Source organism: Mirounga leonina, unplaced genomic scaffold (genome assembly GCF_011800145.1).
Source record: "Mirounga leonina isolate KUSES-001 unplaced genomic scaffold, KU_Mleo_1.0 Mir_173, whole genome shotgun sequence".
Taxonomy (NCBI): domain Eukaryota; kingdom Metazoa; phylum Chordata; class Mammalia; order Carnivora; family Phocidae; genus Mirounga; species Mirounga leonina.
In genome coordinates, this window is record NW_023270447.1 from 79,016,570 (window position 1) to 79,042,967 (window position 26,398).

The 26,398-nt window shown below is 35.6% G+C and overlaps 1 protein-coding gene across 14 annotated transcripts in view; it reads left to right on the forward strand.

Annotated features, from left to right (window-relative positions):
* Positions 1–26,398, forward strand: part of EIF4G3 (eukaryotic translation initiation factor 4 gamma 3) — a 338,415-nt gene that overhangs the window by 197,410 nt on the left and 114,607 nt on the right. For 11 of the 14 annotated variants that reach the window (XM_035019586.1, XM_035019573.1, XM_035019576.1 and 8 more), the window contains 3 exons: positions 2,018–2,115; positions 4,078–4,200; positions 20,564–20,672. In XM_035019586.1, coding sequence (XP_034875477.1) covers positions 2,018–2,115; positions 4,078–4,200; positions 20,564–20,672 — 330 coding nt within the window. The remainder of the gene's footprint in view (positions 1–2,017; positions 2,116–4,077; positions 4,201–20,563; positions 20,673–26,398) is intronic. The other 3 variants (XM_035019574.1, XM_035019577.1, XM_035019580.1) reach the window with 1 other exon arrangement.

Consider the following 26,398-nt stretch of genomic DNA (forward strand, 5'->3'; position numbering starts at 1 on the left):
TTTTCTCTTTTTACATTGAATTAATTGAAATCCTAGCCAAGCCCCCTGTTCAGATCCTCTCCAAATTTGATTGAGACCTGCAGAATTCTGGTACCTTGAAATGTGGTACTGCTTCCAAGAAATTACCACTTAAAAGACTATTATGATGGTGGGGATGGTTTGATGTTGATGATGACAGTGATAATAGAGCCAACATTATTTGTGTACTAACATACCAAGGATTTTACCTGTATTAACTACCTATACCTTCATGTTTTTCCTTCTTGTTATCATGACTCAACCATCACTGTTTCTACCAAAGGCCAATCTTCTTCTTGGGTACTGGATCCCATCATGTACACATTTAAGGCTATTACTCTAGCTGTTCTCTTCTCTCTTTCTGGCGTTATCATTTTCTTTCTCTCTGCTGGATTAGTCCCTTCGGCATACAGGTATATACTGTTTTATTCCCATCTTAAGACAAACAAACAAACAAACAAACAAACCCAACCACTTTTCTTCATTTCCATCTCATTCACTATTGAACCCACCCTAATCAGGATGCACTTTCCCACCCCTCCACCCATATAACTTTTGTAGGGGTCACCTGTGCATTCTACTTTGCTGAATCTTGGTTGACTCTCAGCGCCATTTTACGTAGTTATGCATGCTCCCCATTCCTAAACCATTCTCTTTACTTCAGCCACTGCCTTGATTTTCTTTTTCATGTCCTTTGCTAGGTTTTCTTCATACTTGTAATGTCTGAACAACATAGAGTGCCCCAGAATTTTGTCCTCGGGTTCATTCTCTATTTGTACTAATTTCTTCAATTACCCAGTCTCATGGCTTAAATGTTGTCCATACTATACTAATTCCAGAATGGACACCTATTCTCTGACTCTGGAACTTGTGTCTCTTCCTGCCTACTTGCTGCTATCTGCTTTTGAAGGTCTAGTAAGAATCTCAAACTTTACATGTCCAAATTGAATTCTTGATTTTTATGCTCTAAACTCTACTCTTCCTCTAGTTTTCCTCATCTCAGTAGGTAAATAAATAGCACAGTAAATAGCATTTTCATTCTTCCACTTACTGCAACAAAAAGCCTTAAGAGTTTTCCTTGACACTTCTTTCTCTCATAGTCACATCCACTCTATCAGCAAATCCGTAGGTTCTACTTAATGTATCCAGTATCTGACCCTTCCTCATCACCTCTTCTCTTAGTACTCTGGCTTAATAGTAATTATATTAATAGTCAAAGTTTTAAAGTTAAGAAAGTATTCATTGAGAGTACAAGGGGTGGGTGGAAGAAGGTAATTTTGGCATACCTTTAGCATAGTCAAAGGTATGAACAATGTTGGAGAGATTGATGTACTCAAGGGATAGTAGGAGGTATAGGTTGTTGCTAGAGCAAAAGTACGGAGCTAGAGAATGGTACATAAGGTAGTTAAAACCCTGGAACCTGGACTCTTAGTATCAGACTTCATTTTTCAGCTGCTTGTTCTCAGCCTTTTTTCTGCTCCAATAGTATGATATTGGCTAAGCCTTAAGGGTGGTTCCCTATGACAGTGGTTCTCTGAAAGTAGGGAGAAGAATCAGACCACTCCCCCTCCACAAGATGATCATATATATTTTCCTTCCTCTGACCAAACCCCCACACAAAACATATTCACACAAACCCTTGCTTGAGAATCACATCGCAGGGAAAGGGCAGGCCCCCGGAATAGATTTTTTTAAAGGCAGTACTATAGTATGATTAGTTTTTTTGAAAAGTGCCTCTGGTGGCAATCTGCAGGAGTTGGTTATTTAGTTGTTTTCATATTGGATGCTGACAAAAAGATAGGTGTTTTGAGTTTTGGGGAATCACTCCTTGAGCACTTCAGTAAATATAGGGAAGCTATTGGATAGAGATGATTAAGTGGAATGTTTTTGTTATTTATTTTTTTAACTGATTGTCCGGAGACACAGTGCCATTAGTAGTCTTATAATGGTTGACAAAATAACTGAATGCTTCTTTTCATTGTTTTTTCTAATTCTTTAGGAACGCCTTTTTACCCAAGTCAGCCAGTGTATCAGTCAGCACCAATCATAGTGCCTACGCAGCAGCAGCCCCCTCCAGCCAAGAGAGAGAAAAAAACAGTAAGAGATATTTATTAATTTGTCTTATTTTAAAATCGAATATCCAGTCCCTTGTCAAATAAGTTTACCCACAGCTGTAATCATTCTTCTGAGTTCACAAATGATTGCCATTTTTTATTCTTCACTTACATCCTTACCACTAGACCTAGACAATTTGTATGCACATATAAGTAGAAGTTACAAGAACCATTTATTTGCTTAATATCATTTTTCAGCATGCACGGAGCTAGTTATGCTAGATGACAACATGCCTTCTTTAGAACTGGGAGGATTTAGTCTGCTAAGATCTTATTAAGTGGGACAAATTTGAGCTCTATTTTCACATACTGATTATTGTCCTTTAATTTCAGTCCTAATCAGCTCTATGTTCAAATATGAACTTACAGGGGAAAAAACAGCACAAGTGAAAATGAGCAAAGTGTTAAGGACAATAAGAAAAATCCTCCCTGTGGAATAGATTTATTTTTAGAAATACCAGAATTTAGAAAATGTATTCTGTTTTTAGGAAGTTACAGGGGCTTTGCCTCTGTCTAGAAAGGCAGGCCCAAAGAAAATTAGAGTGCAGTAATATAAAGTTCACATTGCAGGACATTCTGTAGAAGAGTGGCTTGCAATTTCTTACCCATTAGGACACACAAAATGAGATTCACAAGGGTGAGATACGTGGGAGAGATACCATAGCAATCAGTACTCTTGAAAGTACTCTCATTTAATAAAAATAATAGGGTTCCAAACTTAGGCTCTTTTATTATCAGAAACAGATTTCTTGTGCACACATCATAATAAGCAGGAAATGCCCATATATCAGGACACTGAAGTTGAGAACGTATGCTTTAGAAATGTTGAAACAACATGGTAGATGATGGATGTGAAGAACACCCAGGATAAAGAAACATTAATAAAGAAGATGATGAAAATGGAAGACATAATAGATGTTACTGAACAAGAAAGTAGAACAAATGAAAGAGAAGCAATATTTAAAATTGTAGTAGAAACAAGTTTCTGTATCTGAAAAAATAGCTGATATTAGAAATCTTACTGAAGAATCCCCAAAACAGCTTCCAGAGCCAGGTGATTTTATTAATGAATGCTTTGACATTTCCAGGAAGCCAGGGCTACCTTGGTTTCACTCTGGAGGTAGTGATAGCAGAAGGGGTCTTTAGGTCTCAGCACTGTCACAAGATGGAAGTCCTAGACCCAGGTGCTCTGTCTCCTTTGCAGCACCATTTCCACTGACATATGTAAGCATAGGTCGCCTTTAAAAAATTGAAAGAACACCATACACATTGTTCTGCATCTTGTAGCTTTTTACCTACCAATACATTTGGATGATCATTCCATATCAGTACATGTAGATCTATTTCATTCTTTCTATTGGCTGATTGGTATTTAATTGTAAGGATGTAGCATACTTTTTTAATTACTATGTCCTTGATCAGCCTTGAGCTTGTTTCTGTGCCTTTGCTCGACAAGCCACTATTGCAGTGAACATTCTTATATACATATGTAAGGTATCTGCAACATAAATTATTCCTAATTACTAGGATATGTGCATTTTTCATTTGGTTGGAGAACATTTACGACCCCTAAAGCTTTATTCTACAGAGTAACATATATTTTAAAATGATTTTATTTATGAATCTTATGTTAAGCATTGTAAATAAAATCAGTTAATTTGGCAGTTCTTAAAAGACAGGTGTTAATTCTTTGCCATTTTGACCTAGAAATGCAGCCAACTGGGTCTCATTTTAGCTTGTTATTCTAATTAATTCAATCAGAACTAATGTCCTAAATTTCTTTGAATTACACCATACGGTTCTATGATTGAAATAAAGTCACATGTGATTATCAACTTTGATATTTGATAGATTTCCCACTTTATACCTTTAACCACATCATGGCCCTAAAATGTACTACATAGATACCCATCTCTCAATATGCCATCTTATTCTGACCTTATAGATAAGAATTCGGGATCCAAACCAGGGAGGGAAAGACATAACAGAGGAGATTATGTCTGGAGGTGGCAGCAGAAATCCTACTCCTCCTATAGGGAGACCCACTTCCACACCTACTCCTCCTCAGGTAAGACAGTGAGCCATGAGGGATGACACTGTGTATTTGTTCACTAACCTCTGCTGGGCTCTTCTTCTTTCTATAGCTACTCTCTGTACTTCCCATGTCCATCAGTTGTCTCATAGGCTCAAATATCTAAATGATATTTAAGCAGACATGTTCTTTCTCTTTACAAATTGTTAAAACTTCCAGATTTTTATTGGTAATATTTCTATGTATTGTCTCCACATTCAGAGCATAGCTGCTGCCACTCTTCCTAACGAACTATTGCATGATACCAAAAGGAGCTGCAGTTCCTATGGAAACCTCATCAATAATTGAGTATTTCATGTTTCAATATGGAGCCGTAGGACTTAAATGCTGCACGCTATGTTTGTGAAAACTTTAAGGTTGAAAACTTAAACATTGTTACTTAACAGTATTGTTTGGGGCAAGTGCCTGTGTAATTCAGAGCACAGTTAGATGTATTTTAGGTATACCTCTTACCTTTTAGGACTACATAAATGAGCTTTTTGATTAGAGGGTGTCTTCTTAAATTATTTACATGGGCTATTAGGAAATTCTGTCAGCTAAGCACTTTTTTTTCCCATTGCAGAATGTGGTTATCATGGTCTTCTAAAAGTTCACTTTCTTGCTTTTAGAAATCAAGATATTCCAGGAAGAACTGGAGTTTAGTAAACTGTAGTACAGGCTGGAAGTCCCCAAATTTGCCAGGATTTGTATTTCATCACTTGGTCACTTTAAATTTTGATAAGCCATTCAGAAGAGATGAGTGATTTTCAAAGCTTTAAAATACCTAAACTGAGAGCTCAGCGTATAAGACAGAGAAAACGAAAGTTACTAAGGAGTAGGGGTCTGCTTGCTTCCCCCTTTGTGGCTTGATGGTGAGGTATTCCTCAGGGCCCAGTTTATGAACAAGTGATAGGGATGATTAAATATCATTTTAGATTTTAGTCAACTATTGACTTGATTTTAGTAGCGTAGGTTAAAAAAAGTTGTTAAAAATGTTCTTAAAAATTGAGATCACAGGGGCGCCTGGGAGGCTCAGATGGTTAAGCGTCTGTCTTCGGCTCAGGTCATGGTCCCAGGGTCTGGAATCAAGCCCCGCATCGGGCTCCCTGCTTGGCGGGGAGCCTGCTTCTCCCTCTCCCTCTACTGTTAGCCCTGCTTGTGCTCTCTCGCTCTTTCTATCAAATAAATAAATAAAATCTTTTAAAAAAAAATTGAGATCACAAATACATAGAGTCCTTGAAAATGTGTGAATTTATTTAATTTCCTCCCTGTAAGTGAACATGGGACAGGTAGTATTTACACATTGATGCTTTCTATTTATGTGCACAGTTAGATAAGGCCATACTACAGAAAAACCTGGAATCGGTTGATTAGGGCAGTTAAAATTTGATCTCTGTTTTCTCACATTAATTCAAATATTGTTACTTTCGGGTGCCTGGGTGGCTCAGTCGTTAAGCGTCTGCCTTCGGCTCAGGTCATGATCCCAGGGTCCTGGGATCAAGCCCCGCATCGGGCTCCCTGCTCCGCGGGAAGCCTGTTTCTCCCTCTTCCACTCCCCCTGCTTGTGTTCCCTCTCTCACTCTGTCTCTTCTGTCAAATAAATAAAATCTTCAAAAAAAAAAAATTGTTACTTTCAAGCTATATACTTGACAACCTTTTGTTAGTGTTTGAATTCTCAACTCGAATATGTCTTAGTATATCTTTTTGCATTTTAATTCCCTGTAGTTTGTTTTTCTTTAATATTACCAAGCTGGATATCCTACCCTCTTTTGGTTACCCTTAGCTACAGAAATCCTTTTGCTCTCTATTTTTCATCAGGGACTACAGGCCTGAATGTGAATACAAGTGTATGTGTTTGTGTAAACATAAAGCATGTTAAATGTATGCTTTTAATTGATAAAGGCCACCAGTCAATAATTATAATGTTGGCAATACTTCTTGATGTGTAGTATTGTCATGAAGCCTCAGTTTATTTTATTAGTTATTTTCACTCAAAACCACATTTATTAATGTGTAGCCTTTCCAAATACATGAAATTCATGGAATGCACACACAGCTTTTTAACAGAGACATACGTACTAGAAAGATTTCATTTTCCTCTGAAGAACAACCACATAAGCATGATGATGGCGGGTCACCTGGGTGGCTCAGTCGTTGAGCATCTGTCTTCAGCTCGGATCATGATGCCAGGATCCTGGGATCGAACCCCGCATTGGGCTCCCTGCTCAGCAGGGCGTCTGCTTCTCCCTTTCCCACTCCTCCTGCTTGTGTTCCCTCTCTCGATAGCTCTCTCTCTCTCTCAAATAAATAAAACCTTAAAAAAAAAAGCATGATGATGGCAACTGATACTTGGCTTCAATTTTGGAAATATATAGAGAGTTGTGCACATAGAGTGGGAGAGGACATCGCTGGTTAAAGTAGGCAGTTACTACTTCCTGATTGTTGTATTATGTAAAAATGTTGACCCAGTGTTTCAAAAGAAGCTAGAAATCTTTATTTACGTAAAAAATCTGCACATTTTAAATGTTGGCGGCTGATTCTACTAAGAAATAGCACTATGCCAGCCTAAGAAAACCCATTGGATTTATTCTAAAGATTGGTAGTCTGTAACTGTGGTCTAATTCGAGATAGATCCTGCACCACATTCTAGTTATTAAGACTGCAGATGAGACAACCCTCTGCTTTAGAATTTATGACTGAATAGTACTCTACTGCTTTTGACTTTATCATATATCTGCCTTAAGCCACAATTGCCATGAATAGCAAAGCCTTTTCCTGTCATTGAGGTTATCCCAGTCTCATTAAGTGAGACAGAGGACACTTATTAATATATGACTGGACCTCCTGTGGAGTGTAAACAAAGAAATATGAATGCACAGAAGTGACCAAATGGGACAGAATGGCAGCACAGGCTTAAATGTCCTGCTTCCTGTTGGATCACAGAAACCTGTTCCTGGTGGTGCTGGTGTGATAGTATTAGGGGAGGGATTTAAAAGCTTTGGCTTAGAACCAAACATACTTGGTTTCAAGTCCTAGATCTACCACTTAATTTTGTAAGTTTAGCCAAATTACTGAATTTTCCAGAGCCTTAATTTCCACATAAAAAAAAAAATGAGGAAAACAGGTTAATTATTATACTATTAAATGAGAGTAAATACCTAAAATTGCTTGAGCTCAGGGCACAGTGAGCATTCAGTACACACTTCCTGTTACTAATATTTGCAGTTGTTGTTAGTGCAGGAGGCCCTGAACATGACTGGAAGATTCTGGGAAGGCTTCACAGCAGAAATGACATTTGGTCTGAGTTCCCACATTGGTATTCACACAATGAAAAGAGAGAGAAGGATATTCCAGGCAGAGGGGCAGGATGTGCAAGAAGGTGGCATATGGAGATGGGAAACGGGATGAAGGGAAATGATTGTCATTTCATGTGACAGATTAGGGAGTTGGCTGAAGGGAGAGGAAACCAGTTAGAAGAATATATAACAATTGGTTACTCAGTAAGGATTATAGAGTGACCTTGTAATTTATCATCTGAATTGGGGCAGGTTTAAAATGCCTTTGGGATGCTGTGAATCATTTTGCTGGGACAGCAGGCATAAACCAGTACTGTCCAGGTAAACAGGATGCATGGTTCCCCTAGGTGTAAAAGAGAACAGTCAGAGGTTGACTCTGGCAGCTTAGATACCTGGACTTTTAGTAAAACATAACATGGAGTATACATGGGGATGTTTGAAGAGGGGGATAAAGAGTTTCATTTTGTCAAGCATTCAAGATAAGAAAGAGTTAATTTAGGGAAACTGTAGTAGGTGTATATGAGGAGAAGGGAGAGGAGAAACAAGCTTTGCTGCTACTGTTTTTGCCCTAAAGAGTAGATTGAATTTGAAATTGTCCTGCTTCCTAGGTTTTAAAATGATCTATGGAATAGCACCTGAAGATTTTATATCTCCAATATATAAAAAATACGTGCATGTGTATACATGTGCTCATTCAGATGATCACAGTGCACTAAGAGCGGTGCATGTATAGACCTCTTCGAGTACTAGAACACTTTCTACAGGTCTATAGATCTCTGTCACTTAGATTTATGACCTTAAGTCAGAACATTAAGTCCTTTTAACTCCTACATTTTCGTCAGTAAAATGAGGGATTGTAGTAAGTAATCTCCGAGTTCCCTTTTAGCTTTTAAATGTTAAAGTGGGAAAGAAGGGGTATGTTTCGTTACTTTCCCTCAGCATCACAATCTCTCAGCTATGTCTCTGTGGTTGATAGCAGTAAGGCATGAGGGACATTTCTGTATTAAGAAATGTGCTAGATGCCTGGAAGTTTTTATGGGACCCCTTAGGATAAAAATAAATACATGATGCTGTATAGGCAAGGCTTCCAGAATTGTCTACTTCCAAAGGCTGAGGTGGTGAACCAAAAATTACTGTTTTTTGAATGAACTACTTTATATATCTTCCTCTCCTACTACCTTTGTTCTTTTTTCTGTTTTAAAAATTACTCTTTAAAAAAAATTACTCTTATAGTGAAGTACTGTTACAACATGTGAGAGTCCTGTGCCACAGGGTATAGGAGCAGAGAAAAGGTTGGAAACTATGGATCGATGGAATATCTTAGGAAAGATATAGCCTCCCTTGTCATTTGGGAAAATTGCCAAAGTCAGCAAGTCATTCAGTTTTTGAAGAGCTTCTTATTAACTTGGTAACTGGAAACCTTAAATTCTGACCATTTGTTACGAGTTTTATAGTTTTACCAGTAATAGTTAAGTTAGGTTCTGAAGCTTAGACAATGATACAAGTAATTGTACAGTATAAGTAGGTAGGTTCCTACATAAAGAATTTGAAGGAGGGGCATGTGGGTGGCTCGGTCGGTTAAGTGTCTGCCTTTGGCTCAGGTCATGATCCCAGTGTCCTGGGATCGAGCCCTACATGGGGCTCCCTGCTTGTTGGGGAGTTTGCTTCTTCCTCACCCTCTACTGTTCCCCCCCTGCTCTCTCCCTCTATCAAATAAATAAAATCTTAAAGAAAAATTTTTTTTGAAGGAGAAACCATGTAATACAGTGCTCACTTCCGGGCTCCCTGCTTGGTGGGGAGCCTGCTTCTCCCTCTCCCTCTACTGTTGCCCCTGCTTGTGCTCTCTCGCTCTATCAAATAAATAAATAAAATCTTTAAAAAAAAAAAAATTTGAAGGAGATACCCATGTAATATAAACAAGCCCAGTTTTAGTTTTTATTTTTAAAGATTTATTTATTTATTTATATGAGAGAGAGAGCCCGTGCATGCACAAGAGGGGGGGGGAGAGGGAAAGAGAATCCCAAGCAGACCCCCCGCTGAGCATAGATTTCCCCACACTGAGCTCGATCTCAGGACCCTGAGACCATGACCTGAGTCAAAATCAAGAATCAGATGCTTAACCGACTGAGCCACCCAAGAACCCTCAGTTTTAGCTTTTAAAATGTCACTTGTCGACTTAGTCATAGCACTAGTAAGTTAATATCCTTATCTTTCTTGAAGCATTAACATAGGTATGCTTTTGTCTTAACTGTTGTCTGCAGTAAAGATAGTGGTCATTGAATTAAATCACATCATTTTTCATCTTTAATAAAATAATTTCTCATTATTAATCTCTTTTGGCTTAAAAATGGTGCTTTTTGGGGTGCCTGGCTGGCTCAGTCCATAAGGCATGTGATCTTGGGGGTTGAAAGTTTGAGCCCCATATTGGGCATAGAGATTAAAAAAAAAAAGCACAGACTGGAACCTCTGAAACAAATAATACATTATATGTTAAAAAAAAAAAGAAGAAGATAGCAGGAGGGGAAGAATGAAGGGGGGGAAATCAGAGGGGGAGAAGAACCATGAGAGACTATGGATGCTGAGAAACAAACTGAGGGTTCTAGAGGGGAGGGGGGTGGGGGGATGGGTTAGCCTGGTGGTGGGTATTAAAGAGGGCATGTACTGCATGGAGCACTGGGTGTTACACGCAAACAATGAATCATGGAACGCTAACATCAAAAATTAATGATGTAATGTATGGTGATTAACATAACATAATAAAAAAATAGTACTTTTCAATAGTATGTAAAGTATTGTAAACTTTCATCAAGTAACTAGGTAGGGGGCTGATTCTCTTAAAAGCTTTAAATGAGATGTCACAATGAACAAAGACCCTTAATAGTTAGGGTTAAGCTGTTCTGTTGTTGAAAATGAATTTGTATGTGGACAGTCGGGGTCCTACTTAGAGTCATAAAGCAGGGTTGTTAATTTCATCAGATCTGTCTCCCAAGAGGGTTTTGTAAAACTGTCCTGAATTTTTAATAACACCAAGATTCTACCGCTTCATTGCCTGTGGGAACCTCCTAAAGCCAGAAAACAAAATTTGACATAAGGCCATTTTTGAGATACCTTATCGTTTTAGAAGCTGGTGGAGCAAATGTGTTTTAAATTGTTTTGGCATCCCAGTAAGATCCACTTGTGAGACACATTAATAATGTTAAATGTTATTTTATGTTCAGTGATTCTTCATTTTTACTTGAATGACGTTTTTTCATAGTTCTTCAAATTTTGTGAAAGTTTTTGCTGTTATAGTGGTGTGATTTTACCTGAGATACTCTAAATCTGAATCCTAATTATAAAGAAAGTGTTAACTTCAGTTTTTACATGTGTAGCACAATTCCTGTCCCTTGTCACCTACTCCCAGTCAGACATTGAACAGTGGTAGTGGTGTGTTGCAGCTTACAACCTTCTAGTGACTATGATGTCTGTAGTTCTAGGGGTCACAGGAAGTGTTATAGCATTTCACAAGAAACCATCATTTCATCTTTTATCTGTTATTGAAAATGTATTTTCAGAATTTAAATGACTTTAGTTTTGTATGGGTATAAATTACAAATCTTCATTGGAAAAGAATAGTAAAGGAAGAAATTGTAGCCTTAAATCTTACTACTGAGAATTAGCTGTTGTTAACTTTTTGGCGAATATCCTTTCAGACATCTTGTAGTGCATATATGCATATCAATATCTATAATTTAATATATTTGGGTTCATTCATACCGTTTTATAAATACCATTTTTTCAGTGGTCATGCAGAATGTTCATGTTTGACTATAGGTATTATAATTTTTATTTGCTACATGGTATTTCATTGAATATGCCCTTGTTTATTTAACGCATATTTTCATTCTTTTCCTGTTTGTCACTAATGCTAACAATATTGTGATGAACAACTTTGTGGACTTATTTTTGGGTTATGATGTTATCTTCCCTCCAGAAATGTACCGGTTAATCTCTGACCGCAGTTTAAGAAAGAGCCCTTTTCCTTATTTTATATATTTAAAAAAAAAAAATCCCATTTTTTACTTATTGATTTATAGAACTAAGATTTTTGACATTTGCTGATTATTTGTGTATGAAATATCATGTCTTTTGTACACATTTCTTTTGGGGTGATGACTTTTCTCTGATTTGTGTTCATTAGAAATCCATTTGACTTATGTAATATTTTTTTTCTAGTGTGATAATTGTGTTCTAACCTTTTTTTTTTTTAACCAAATGGCTTGTCCCTTCTTTCAGTATTATTTATTGAATAGTTCATCATTGCCTCCTTGTTTTGAGATATTGTTTTAATTATTTACTGAATTATATATACTTGAGTTTGTTTCTGGAATTCTATATTCCTCTGATCCTGTTTTTGTTTTTTAAGCTGTTTGCTTATTTATTTATTTATTTGAGAGAGAGTGAGCGAGCACCCATGAGCTGGTGGAGCAGAGGGAGAGGGAGGGGAAATAATCTCAAGCAGACCTTGTGCACTGAGTGTGGAGCCCCACTTGGGGCTCGATCTCATGATCCTGAGATCATGACCTGAACCAAAATCAAGGGTCAGATGCTTAGCCAACTGAGCCACCCAAGTGTCCCTCTACTGATGTGTTTTAATACCATTATACTGCTGTCTTCAATGCTATAGTTTATAAGACATTTTAATATTTTAGAGAGAATTCATCCATATTATTCTTGTTTTTTAGAGGTTTACTTATTTTATCCCTCCCTGCCCATTGGAACTGTAAAATCATTTAAGTCCTATAGGTTAGCCTGACAGCTTTTATCTTGAGTGTCTGGGTTTCTTTCATCATTCCTGACACCTTGGCAACCATTCCTTGCCTTCAAGGGAGAGATTCTCTCTATGGCATATATAAATTGTTTTATCAGATTAGTGTTTTCACCAATCTGAATGCCTTTAGCCTTAGCATATATTCTTCTATTACTATTTTGCACCCTTGTGCATTACACATTTAGGTCACCTCTTGGTTTTATAAAGACATTGGAATTTCTGAACCCGGTGTTACTATTTTTTCAGGTGTTTGGTGTATGCCTATATTTTCTTTTTTTCAGTAAATTATCCTTCAGTCTACCCCAGTTGCTGAGATGATAAACCTAGAAGTCTTCTTTAAATGATCTTTATCTCCCATTCCACAACCATTATATCAGCAAGTCCTATATGGCTCATTCTCACCCCTTTTACTGCCACTGCTAGATTCTAAGTCACTTTGACCTTTCCCCTAGATAGCGGTCACTTCCCTACTCTTCTCCTTGCTTCTGTCTTGCCTCTTTTCTGTTTATTCTTTTAGAAAAAATTTTATTGAGATATAATTGACATGTAACATTATATTAGTTTCAGATGTATATCATAATGATTTGATATTTGCATGTATTGCAAAATGATCACCACAAAAAGTCTAGTTAGCATCCGTCACAATACATAGTTTCAGAAAAACTTTTTCTTGTGATGAGAACTTTTTTTTAAAGATTTATTTATTTACTTAGAGAGAGCACAGTGGGGAGGGGCAGAAGGAGAGTGAGAGAGAGTCTTAAGCAGACTCTGTGCTGAGTGTGGAGCCTGACGCAGGGCTTGATCTCACAACCCTGAGATCATGAGTTGAGCCAAAACCAGGAGTCGGACGATTAACTGTGCCACCCACGTACCCCTAAGATGAGAACTTTTAAGATCTACTCTCAGCAACTTTCAAATCTGCATTGTAGTATTATTAACTATAGTTACTTAATTCCTTATTTTTTTAAAGATTTTATTTTTAAGTAATCTCTGCACCCAATGTGCGACTTCAACTCAACCCTGAGATCAAGAGTCACATGCTGTACTGACTGAGCTAGCCAGGAGCCCCTAGTTACTTATCAAGTGTATGACTTACTTATAACTGGACATTTGTACCTTATGACCCATTTCACCTGCTCCCACCCCAGTCAACCTGTGATATCACCAGTCTGTTCTCTGTATCTATGAGCTGCTGCTTCTACTCCTCCTCCTCCTCCTCCATTCCACATATAAGATCATACAGTATTTGTCTTCTCTGACTGACTTTGCTTAGCGTGAGGTCCTTAAAATCCATCCGTGTTGTTGTAAATGGCAAGATTTCATTCTTTTCTATGGCTGAATAACATTCTAGTGTATGTGTGTGTATATATACCACATTTTCTTTATCCATTTATTTATTGATGGACACTTAGGTTGTTTCCATATCTTGGCTATTTTAAGTAATGCTGCAGTGAACATGGGGTGCATATATCTTTTTGAGTTTGTGTTTCTGTTTTCTTTAGCTAAATACCCAAAAGTGGAATTGCTGGATCATATGGTAGTTCTATTGTTTGTTTGGTTTTTTTTTTTAGGAATCTTCAAACTTTTCCCCATGGTGCCCATATCAATTTTACATTCCCACCAACAATGCACAAGGGTTCCCTTTTCTCTACATCCTCACCAACACTTGTTATTTATTATCTTTTTGATAATAGCCATTCTGACATATGTGAGATGACATCTCTTTGTGGTTTTGATTTGCTTTCCTCTGATCATTAGTTATGTTGAACACCTTTTCATGTACCTGTTGGCTATCTGTATGCCCTCTTTGGAAAATGTTCAGATCTTCTACCCATTTTTTAAAATTGGATTGTTTTTTGGCTATTGAATTTTATGAGTTTTTGACATATTTATATTCTGTGTCTATTCTTTATACAACAGCCATAGTGAGTCGTTATAAAACATAAATCTGATCACATCGCTTCCCTACTAAAAACTATCCAGTCTCTCTGCTGGTGACTAAACTATTTAAGAGTCCATACTTGTAGAATTTTGGGGGTCTTTATGTGGTCATACATTATCTGGCTTCTGGCTGCTTGTCTAAACCCTTCTCCTTTTCTTCTCTTCTCTCCTCCATGACAGTGTATTGCTACTGACCTCCCTGCCCTTCATCCACAAGCTTCATTCTACCTTTCCACTTTTGCTCTTGCTATTCCTTATATTTGAAATGGTCTTCTACATCCCAAGTATGTCCTTTTCTCCCTTTCAGGTGTCTCTTCTAATATCATGTCATCAGGAAAACAATTCCCGATCACTTTAAAGTAGCACCTTCACACCCCTTTCATTCTCTGGTCTTTACTTTCCTTTAATTTTATTCATAGCATTAAGTTTTGTCTGACATATTTTATACTTAATTTCTGGCTTATTGTTTGTCTCTACCACTAGAATGTTAGCTCCCTGAACATAAGGAGCACCGTGTCTTATTAAGCCTTATACTCCCAGCACCTAATTTATTTTTATTTTTTTTATTATGTTATGTTAATCACCATACATTACATCATTAGTTTTTGATGTAGTGTTCCATGATTCATTGTTTGCATATAACACCCGGTGCTCCATGCAGAATGCCAGCACCTAATTTAATGCATAATCCTTGATAAGATAGTCGGTTTAATTGTGTGAAGCTCTTTTCCGTAGAAGAGATAAGATTTTTGTTTCAGAGCCACCAGAAACATATGGGGTGAAAAGACTTGTCCAGTCCTGAGATGGGTTCCACCATTGGAAATAGTAATTTCATGTTACTAAAATGTTTTGAATAGAATTATAGTTTCTTGGGAAAAGTGTAGAAAGAATAAAAGAACTGATCATGTGGTTGATGCCTTTTCTGATTCATACATCTTGTGACCTATTAGATTCTAGCATTAGAATTCAGTGCATTATTGTTACTGTTACATTATTGCTATGATCATTATTGTGCATTATTGTCATTGTATTAAAATGGGAGGTATTCATTATGTCACTCCATAGATTGCTTACATAATGAATACTCTTTTGAGCTTCAGGTTACATACCTAACTTTCTAGTTGAACTCTATGGTCAGGTATCTCACAAGCATGTCATACTCAAAACTCGAGTTCCTGGTCTTCCTGTCCCCTGCTTCTTGACTCCCAAAACCTGATGTCTCCTCCAGCGTTCCCTGTCTCAGTGACTGGCACAAATGTCATAAACCAGAAATCTAGTGTATTTCTTACCTACCGTAACTAATCAGTTACCAAATCTTGTCAGTTTAATTCCTGTATTTAGGAAATTTATTCACACACACCCCTTTTTTGCATCAAAATTATTTCTCTTGGTCTACTGTAGTAAACTTATATGTTATGTCCTTATAACATTCTTCTTTCCCTCCAGTTTATTCTCCATGCAGCAGTCAGAAAGATCTTTTAAAAACATAAGTCTTATATCACATTTCTGCTTAAAATTTGTTCCTGGGCCATTGTTGAGGGGATAAGGACCAAGATGCTTCATGTGGCCTGTACTTCTCACACCAAGTTCCCCAGCTCTTCCTCTGTTCCTCCCCGACTCTCCTAAGAGCGGGTTGATATTTAATACGCTTCCCTTCAGAGCCTTCATATGTGCTATTCCTTCTGCCTGACCTGCTTCCTCCTACTTCCTCCCATATACCTCCCACATGCCTGCATTCACATTGATTCTTTGAAATTCAGCCTAAATTTTGCTTCCTCAAAAAATCCTCACACACATACAAATTCAGAACCTCAGGATATATGTTATCTTTGTACCCTTACTACTCTAGTGTAGCATTAATGGCCTTGGTAATTAAATGATTAATTTTGTGGTTTATTTTTTTTAATTTGATGCAAAAATAATTTTTTATTGAGGTATAATTGATACAGCATATTACACTAGTTTCCGGCATAAAACGTAATGATTCAGCCCTTGTCTATATTGCAAAATGATCATTGCAGTAAGTCTGCTTAACATCTGTCACCATACGTAATTACAGAATTGTTTTTCTTGTGATGAGACCCTTTAGGATTTATTCCTATCAACTTTCACATATACAATACAGTATTATTAACTATAGTCACTATGCTGTACATTACATCTGCATAACTTATTTAGTTAACTGGAAGTTTGGCCTTTTTGATTCCCTGTACCCATTTTGCCTACCACTCACCCCCCTTCCTCGGGCAACCATCACTCTATTCTCTGTTTATGTGAGCTTGGTTTTGTTTTGTTTAGATTCCACATATAAGTGAGATCATATGGTATTTATCTTTCTATGTCTGATTTATTTCACTTAGCATAACACCCTCTAGGTCCATCCATGTTATCACAAATGGCAGGATTTCATTCTTTTCTATGGGTGAATATTCCATAATTGTGTGTGTATGTGCTTTATACTTTTATATGTTTCTGTTGATAAAAGTGCTATGAAGCAAAGATTTTTGTCTATTTTAATCAGCAGTGGGTTCTTAATGTTTTGTACATGGTAGACACCAGAAGGAAACACACACAGAAGACTTCCCTCCCACTTAGGAAAGAAGCATATTTTATTATTTATTATTATTTTATTATAATTTTACTTCTTAATCTTCATAATGTTTCTCAAGGCAGGGTGGAGGAGGGCTATAGTTGTTTATTCCCGGGATTTATAGATGTTCAAAAACACATGAGGTATTAGAACGATTATTTTAATGTCATGGGATACAAAACATTCAAATATAGTCTCTTGTGATAACAGTGAATTATACCAGCATCCTGTTGTATTTGCATTACTACTTAGAGTCTCTGGTTTCTCTCAGTGAATTGTAATAGGGGTCAGCAAACATTTTCTCTCGAAGAGCCAGATAGTAAATATTTTTGACTTTTCAGACATAGTCTATTTCACCAACACTCAACTCTGCCATTGTAGAATGGAAGTGGCTATAAAAAATACGTAAATGAATGGCCATGGCTGTTCCAATAAAACTTTATTTGTGGATACTTAAATTTAAGTTCTGTATAATTTTTAAGTATCAAGAACTTGTATTCTTTTGATTTTTTTTTTTTTTTGCAACTATTTAAAATGTTAAAAAACATCTTATGGGCAATACAAAAACAAGTACGTGGTCCCTGGGCCGTAGTTTGCTGACACTCTGTCTATAACTGCCTCTGTGCTTAATCAAACTGTCATATACAAGATTAAAATAGGTAGTAAAAGGAGATGGCCCCTTTCTGTATAGAAATAATGTGGGCTATGTAAAGAGATGGGAATTTTTAATTGTACAAAGAATTACTTAAGGACAATTTCAGATTTTGTTGCCTGTTTTACCTATTGGTAAACACTATTTTAAAAAAAATTAATTTCTCCAGTATTTGTGCCCTAATCTACTTATCTCTTGAGGCCAGCACTTCAGATTTAATATATAAATCTTCAACAGAGTAAATTTTATTTTTTTTCAACAGTAGATTTTAGAAAGAATTCTTAATGGAAATTAATTTCTTTGATACTATCAGGTATCTAATATCTTGCCATATTGTAAGTTTCCTTATAAGTGTAGTTGAAAAATGAGAGAGGTTTTTTTCTTCTGCCAATTGAAGCCTTAATTTTGAAACATGTAGGGGTAATGGAATTTAGCATTGATCTAAATTATGAATTATAACAGTGTGTACTTGTCACATCAACCCTAACCTTTTAACTCTGACTTTCTGAGCATCTTTATTGAATTACTTGATATTTTTATACCAATTGTTCTTCCAGAATTATTTTTATAAATTTTCATTTCCACCAATAGTGAATGTGAATAAAGTGGAGTGATTTTGAAATTCCTTAAATATATTCTGAGCAGGGTAGATCTTAGGTAGTAAATGCTACCTAAGTTCTCCAGCTACCCAAAAGCTTCATTTCCGTGTATGGATTCAAATGCATACAGCATTGGATATGATGTCTTCAGTTGCAATATTCCAAGTTTGTTTCCTGATTTTTTGATTTATCAATTAGATAAAATAGTCCATGATTAATTGTACTGTGGAACGGTAAGGAACTCCTTTGTTACACGGTGTTTGTGGTTATTTCATTAGGTGAAAAGAGATGAAATTAGAGGTTAATCTAAAATTTGAGATTACCCTACGTTAAAATTAATGTAAACAAGGTGAGAGTATTGAATTATATTGATGTGAATATTATGTTTTTGTTTTTTTGATGCTTTTAGAGGCTTAGAGAATGTTAAACCTGAATGGGACTTTAGGATCTTTAGGAGGATCTTTATTTAATTCCTTTTCATCTTACAGCTGAGGAAACTGAGAGGTCCTTTCCTAGCAGGTTGTGGTTGTGTAACTATGTTCTGGATGCTTGGGTTTGGAATTGGGATTTAAACAGCATGTTATCTCAGCCCTTTCTTATAAATGTTTTATATGCAAAATCTTCTAGGACTTTGTTAATTTAAAAATGTCTATGCAGTTGTCTCTTGAATATGATTGCAGATATTTTATTCTGATCTTGAAAAACTCTAATCAACACAGATGTATAGGTTATCAGTAGCCTTGTACTGTCTTAAACATCTCACCTTATGTATCGCTGTCATTTTGGTGACCTGGTTTTAGCAGTTTCCCATTTTTGAGGTTATTAATTTCCCAGGTAACTGGAGTAGTTAATATTTTCTTCCTCTTAGGTAAATTATACAATTTACAGGTCTTTATTTCCTGTTTAATAAATGCTCAGTAACTTAGGGCCTTTCCTTTGTTCTAGAGCTATTTTTAGGCTTAGAACTGAACAGAGTCCATATTTTCATTTATAGCTATGAAGAGATCCTAATTTTTGAGTTTTGATAACACAACTTTTTTCCCACCGGAACTAAGGACTCAGAGCAATCATGGCAGTACTATTAATTTATTCGATTCAAAGTGAAAACAGTAACTCTTTTCATTTTTTATATATAGAAATATAATTTTAGTAGTCTTTATTTAGAAATAATTTGGAATATGAGCACTCTCATCATCTAATGAATAGGTGAATTTTCCCTATTCCTATCTGTTACTCTGTACAGTCCAGATATAATCAAATGTAAATTGCATGTTGTATGTTCTGAAAAGTAATTACTTAAATGACATATGTTAAATGGTATGCGTCTGAACTGATTTATTTTATTTTATATTTCTATTCTCAGTGAGACTTACTGATTTGAAAATATTTTGTATTAACACTTTTTTAAGTGGCCCTACTCACCCCAAATTCATTCACACCTTTATTCCCCCTCGTGTCTAAAACACACATACACACTCACACAACAGAAAATCAGAAATGTGCAGGGACTCTGCTCTGATAGCACGATAGAATTCAATATAGGAGATTATAGCTAACGAAAAAATGATCTTAGATCTCTGAGGAGAGACATAGGTTTGTTTTTTGGCTTTTGTGTAACCCTCAAATCCAAAACAAATACCTGCATGGAAAGTGATGTAGAATGAGTGTTCTTGTCCTTTCTTGTGTAATTCTTGTTCCCTCCCAAGTTGAACAATGGCTGCAATTTTTTCAACCTACTGTGCTAGTATTTCATGGCCATTTTTGATTCCAGTAAAGTGGCTGAGTTAAAATGAAGAGTTTCCTCTTAGCTCTGAAAAACAGGTATTTTACTCAGATTTCTGACTCTGAAAAGATACCATCCTTGTTCCAGAATCTAAAGACATTTTAAGGGGAAAATCCTTTAGATACTTTACAAGTTGCATTTCACCTGTGTGATTATGTGGACAAATGGCAAGGATCACCCTTCAATATTGTTTTCTTGAATCAGTGACTGGTTTTAAAACCCATCATGTTTTGTTTTTCTAGCTTTTGTCAGATGAACTACTTTGCCAGGTAGTTTATAAGTGAAGTTGACCAGATCCCTTTGGTCTTTGACTTGGAGGAGGTTAAATTCCCTGTCAGATGTGATGTCTACCATTAGGTGGAAAGTCTGTTTGTCCTTAGAAGGAATCCTGGAGAATGCATTTATATTAATGATTTTTGTGCTGTCTTCTCTTGTTGTGGTTAATAGTAATCATCTCTTTTCCTTCCCCTTTTCTGCTGTTTCTTTCCTTTTCTTGCCGTCTTCTGTACTTTTTGAATTATTAAATTGGCCTATATATTTTTTCCTTGCTTTCCCTTTTTTTTTTTTTTTTTTTTTTTAATTTTGTGATCTCCTGCCCCACTCTGTGTTCCCCACTTGCTTGGGTTCCATGTTGCTAGTTTTTATGTTCGCACGCTCATTATCACCCTTTTTTGTACTTCAAATCCCAGCAGCTGTCCAGCCAGGTCCCTGAGCACAGCCCTGTGGTTTATGGGACTGTGGAGAGCGCTCATCTTGCTGCCAGCACCCCTGTCACTGCAGCTAGCGACCAGAAGCAAGGTTTGTGTATAACTGTTTTCTTCACTTTTTTTTTTTAATTAATTATATTGCCCTCAGCATTTAAGAGCAAGAGGGAAACATCTAAGGGTTATTTAGATACCTGCTTGTAAACAAAGCTTTGAAATGGAAAATCAAAGCGTTCTACCTCTAGGAAAGTAAAGTAGGGTTGATGAGTAAAATTTTTTCCTATATTTTATTAATGCCTCACTGTTGATATATATTTATAGGTAAAAACTTAGTTGCCTGAAACTGATTTTGTTTTGTTTTTTGGTGGGGAAGTGGAACAAGGTTGGGGAAATAAATCAAAGTATATATTGCTTTACAATAATAACACAGTTTTATTTATATATTTAACATGTTCCTGTGTATCTTGCTGTTTTTAAAAACATGAAATATTTCTTCTTACAAATTTGGCTTCTGTAGCCTCAGTTCTGTAGTACTGAGTTTATTCTGGCTCCATCATGCACTAGTATTTGGTCTTGATGAGTTACAGTGCTGTGTATCTTAATCATACTGAGGTCTCTGCGCCTATTTACCTTGAACACGAAGTGTAAAATTTTTGTTGAAATAAATACACACATTGCCTTTTGGATTATAAAAGAAAACTATAAGGGAAAGCTCATGTCAGAAAATGGGATATCACAGTCTTTCTTTCTTATGTAGCTGGATGTAGGTTGACCTTAACCAAAATTGAGAAAAATTGGAAAAACACAGGGGAAAACGTGACTTGGAGCATGCTACTATAATGTTTCTGACTTCATTGTAAGAAATGAATAGAAAGCGTATGTGATTTCTAATTTTTTGGCTTATTCATTCCTCCAAACCCCTTCATAGGTGGATGTTAGTAAATGTACTTTCTAAAAAATATTCTTTTAAAAAGTACTTGGGAATTGGCACATAACCTAAGCAATATTATTTAATATTATTGGGGTTTTTTAAATAAGTTTCCACACTTAGAAACTTATGTTTGATTTCAGTGTTTTCTAGAGCATACAAAGGTAATAGGATGTTTTTCCCTTTTAGTTATTGAGGAACCTAGTAAACTTGATAGAGATACATCCTGTATTTTGTTTTATAAGATTGTTCCAAACCAAAAAATACGTAACAAACCCTAACTTGGCATACTTCTAAAAGTTGCTCTGTCAGATACTTCTTTGAGCAGTGTTCAGACGAGGGAGACGAACCATGAGACTATGGACGCTGAGAAACAAACTGAGGGTTCTAGAGGGGAGGGGAGTAGGGGGATGGGTTAGCCTGGTGGTGGGTATTAAAGAGGGCACGTTCTGCATGGAGCACTGGGTGTTATACGCAAACAATGAATCATGGAACACTACATCAAAAACTAATGATGTAATGTATGGTGATTAACATAATTTAAAAAAAATCCAAAAAAAAGACTTATACATGCTTAGAGTTAAGTTTTTTAATACAAAAGCCATTTACCTTGAAGGAGTGCACTTGGTAGGTATTGTAGAAGATGCTTTCTATTTTTTGAGTCAAAAATGAGAATGTTTTCAGAGTAGAGAAGAAGTTTCAGGGTATTATCTTAAAAACTTTATTATTTAGTTTGCACAGTTGTAATCTTTTTGCTAGTTAGAACTATGCTAAACACATTGAATACTCACCATCCAAAGAGGCCTCACAGTGTATCTATCGTCTATGCAAACTTCAGCTGGGCCACTACATAAAGAATTCATAAGATGTCTTAATGATGATAGCTCTGCCCTGTTACAATTTTTAGATTATGAAACACCTTCATTTTGTCATATTTAGGCCTTGATTTCCATAAGGAAGAATGCAGAACCCTTGGTTTCCTCTCATTTTTTTAAGATTAGTGGAAATTTGAATAATAAACATTCCAGATTGATGTTCGATATAGATACGAGTGCGTTGAAAATGTTTTAGGTTACCTTGATGGAAAGAAAAATCTGAATTTTAAGTATATTTGGTAGTGCTTATAAATAACTCTGGGAGACTACTGCCCTTTCCTTCTTAGTACCAATTATTTTCCAGAAAACTCAGTTAACTCTAATTCTATTTCTAATTGTACCCATAGTTTGCCAACATACAGAATAGTTTTCAGAGTAATTTTTAAACCAAATGTATGTAATTCAAATAACATTAGAAAGGACTCAGCAATTTTCAGAAAATTTTTTTTTACAAAGTTAAGAAATTTAAACATTTTCTTAACTCTAGATTCCTTTTGAAATTAAAGATATGAAAATGTACTGTTTTCAGAGATTGCTAGATTACCTTCAGAAATAATAGACTCTGCATTCTGCAGTCAGATTGGTTTTTCTCTCAATGGAAATGTCATTACTGTGGGTTTGCATTGGGTAACAGAATCACATGTTAGCCCCAAAGTCTTCTACCAGTTTGCTTCACCTAAATACTTCTTTTTCCATACATCTTTATTTTTTTCCCCCTGAACAGAAAAAATGTGGGATTTTGAATCATTTTCAAGTTTCAACTGATCAGTTGTTAGATCTATCACTTAATCTATAAAACACTCAGTTTCCCCATCTGTAAAACAGGAACATACTAATTTCTACCCCAGCGGTGGTTGTAAGAATTAAAGGACACTGTGTATGTTTTGTGTTTGGCCCAGTCCTACCACATAAGAAGTACTTAATAAATGTTAGCTACCATTAATAAACTTCTGGTTTTCTCAGAGTTTGTGATATGAAAAGCTGAAATGGTTACACGAACACCAAATTGCCAGACAAATATGACATTTCCAATTAGTTGGTACTTTATAAAGATACAAAGACACAGGGAAGACCTTCAGCTTCGTTTGTAGAGAGAAAGCCATTGAATGTTGAATGAATTAAAATCATCATTTGTCGTTGATGATGTCTAGACACAGCTTGATTGTTGTTTGCCATTGTTTGAGTACGTATGTTCAGCCCAGTGTGTGGAGGATATGGTATGGACAATGAAATAACAAATAAAAGTTACTTGTTCCTTAGTCTTAGCCTTAGTGCCTTCTGAAAGCACTTAGTATAGAGTAGATATTCAGTGAATGATATTCTGTTGTAATTCAATGATTTATAGCAATATTGTTCAGTTGGGGCTCCCCTGGAATTTAGGACAGGACTATTCTCTGTCAAGTGAGATTGTCCCTCAAGTTGCAGGATGATTACCTTTCCTGGTCTCTGCCCATTAAATGATGGTATCACCTTCTCAGTTACATGAGACACCTGGCAACCAAAAGGTACCCATCTAGGCAGTTGGTTCACTGCCATCTGAGAATAAAGGGAGCAGTTTTTTCCTTATAAATCTGGCAGTCATTGTATAAACTATGGATAAGTAGAAAAAGAAAATACCTCTTGTCTCATTATCTAGAGCTATTATTAGTAAGCTTAATTCCAGACTTTCCCATATGCATATGTTAGTAGCATATATTTTTTTTAAGTTACCAAATTAGGTTTATGTTCTACATACAGTTTTGTGCCCTGCTTTTTAAAAAACATATCTTTTATTATAAAAAAACTTTCCATATCATTACTCTTTTAAAAGCCTATTTTAAATGTTTGCACAATATACCATTATATGGCCCACACTGTTATTTCTTTAATAAATCCTTCATGTTAGACATTTAGTCTATTTCTCTTATTTTGTTGGTATTATGCAGTTAATATAAATAGCCTTAAATCTTCCAGACCTCTATCTTTGCTCCCTCTTGCATGATTATTATGGAATTCCCACAATTCCCTAAAGATGGACAAATAGTAGAAATATTTGTAATGCAGTATATTAGATTTCAAACTATTATGGCTTTGCAAAAAATATACTCTAAATAGTAAAAGTTCTTAGATAAAATCAGTGTTCTTTATTTAGATTTACTGTAGTATACTTTTCAGCTTTCTGTATTAAAACTTGAATTAAAGGAGTTTTATTTCAGAATGAGGACCTCTCAAAATAAGGTTTTTTTGTTTGTAATTTTCTTCATGTTAGATTTTTCTCAAGAGTATATAGAAATTTCAGTCCTAGGTCTGCTTTTGTTTGTTTTTGGTATCAGAAATTTTATTTTTCAAAATTAATAATAGAATTGACATACTTAACTAGGTGTTAGTAATGTGAGAACTACTTTTTACTATTTACTGCTTCCAGGTTTCATTCGGTGTTTATAAAGGGTGTTACTCTGATGTGCTTTCACAGTGCTTTCATGTAATCTGGGTGACCTTTGTAGCAGTTACTCCAGTGAGTTGGAAATTATTTTCGTGGGCAATATTTTAATAAATGTGTATTTATTATATATTTCTTACATATATATAATATACATAATAGATTTCTTTGAAATATTTTTGCCTTTTGCCCTGACAGCATAGTCTGAGGGATTTGACAGGGAGAGCCTAATGATCCTATTTCTCCTGTACAGTAAATAGGTACTGTACTGGTCTCTACACCCATAAATTAATATGAATTTTAAGGCCAGCAAAAGTAGTTAATGAATGATGAATGATAAATGATATTAAAGGATGAGTTATCCTTTAACAACTTAATGGTAATATTTACCATCTGTTTCTCTGATTAACAGAGCATATTTTCTATGATAAACTTAAGTACAATAATTTATTGTAAAGACTCATTTTCACTGATGCATAAAGATTTCTGGCAGAGAAAGTAAAGTCCCTTTCAGTTTAAACTGTCTTTTAGTAGTGCTTAAAATTGTTGTTATTTGATGAACATACTCATGAGTATCTTTTTCCAGTGGAGCCTGTTTATCATGCTACAGAAGCCTCAGGCTGGAAACCAGTCAATCTCCTTTGGCTTCATCCACCCTGGAATGAATCACATATCAGTTTACCTAGAATTTTAGAATATGGAAATTTTCATGAATTACAGTTTCTTACATGTTTCTGGTATACTTTTATCGTGATCATCAGTTTCTCTCTTGCTCTCATTCTTTTTCATCTGTACACAGATACACATTTTATATATTCGCAAGTATTTCAGATGTATATATTATGTTCTTTTTTTAATTGGACTTGATTTACTTCGGTTTCTCCTTGAAGAATTTTTTTTTACAAGATAAATTTACATTTTTATATTTTCACATTTCTGGTTATATACATGCTGCCTCTTTTGAAAAATGAAAGCTTAATTTGTAAATGAATTTTTATATTCAGGGACTTGATTTCGATAATAAATTGCACTGATAATAAATGACACCATGATAGCTTCTCTTAAAACATAGTTTTTTATACAAGTAATACACATTTTTTACAGAAATTCTCCTAAATGCAGAAATATATAAAATAAAAATACCAGTCTATAATAATTTAATCTGTACTTATTTGTTCTTGAGCTGTTCTGCCACTATAATAGTGTTATCTTTGGTAGAAAAATCTTCTATAGGGAGCAAGATACAGTAGAAATGAAGGCCTTTACTTTAAAAAAATAAAAGCCCCATTCCCATTTCTGGATGGTTTAGCTTCAGTTTTGATGAACTTTTCTGTTGTATTCTTGATATAATTATATGGTTAATATTTGATTCCTTCTTTTACTCCAAAATAAACTTTATGTTTATTGGTGACCAAGTAACGCCAGGTATAACTAGAAAATACGACAGGGTTTTTTGGAGTGGCAGAGTAAGTCTAATAATTTGCTCTGTTTTCTGTTGCCCATTATTTCGGGTAAGAGATTAAAAGAACTAGCCCAAAATAATATAATATAATCTTTGATCCAAGAATTATTCTTAAACTCTTTTGTTTTTTCTTCCC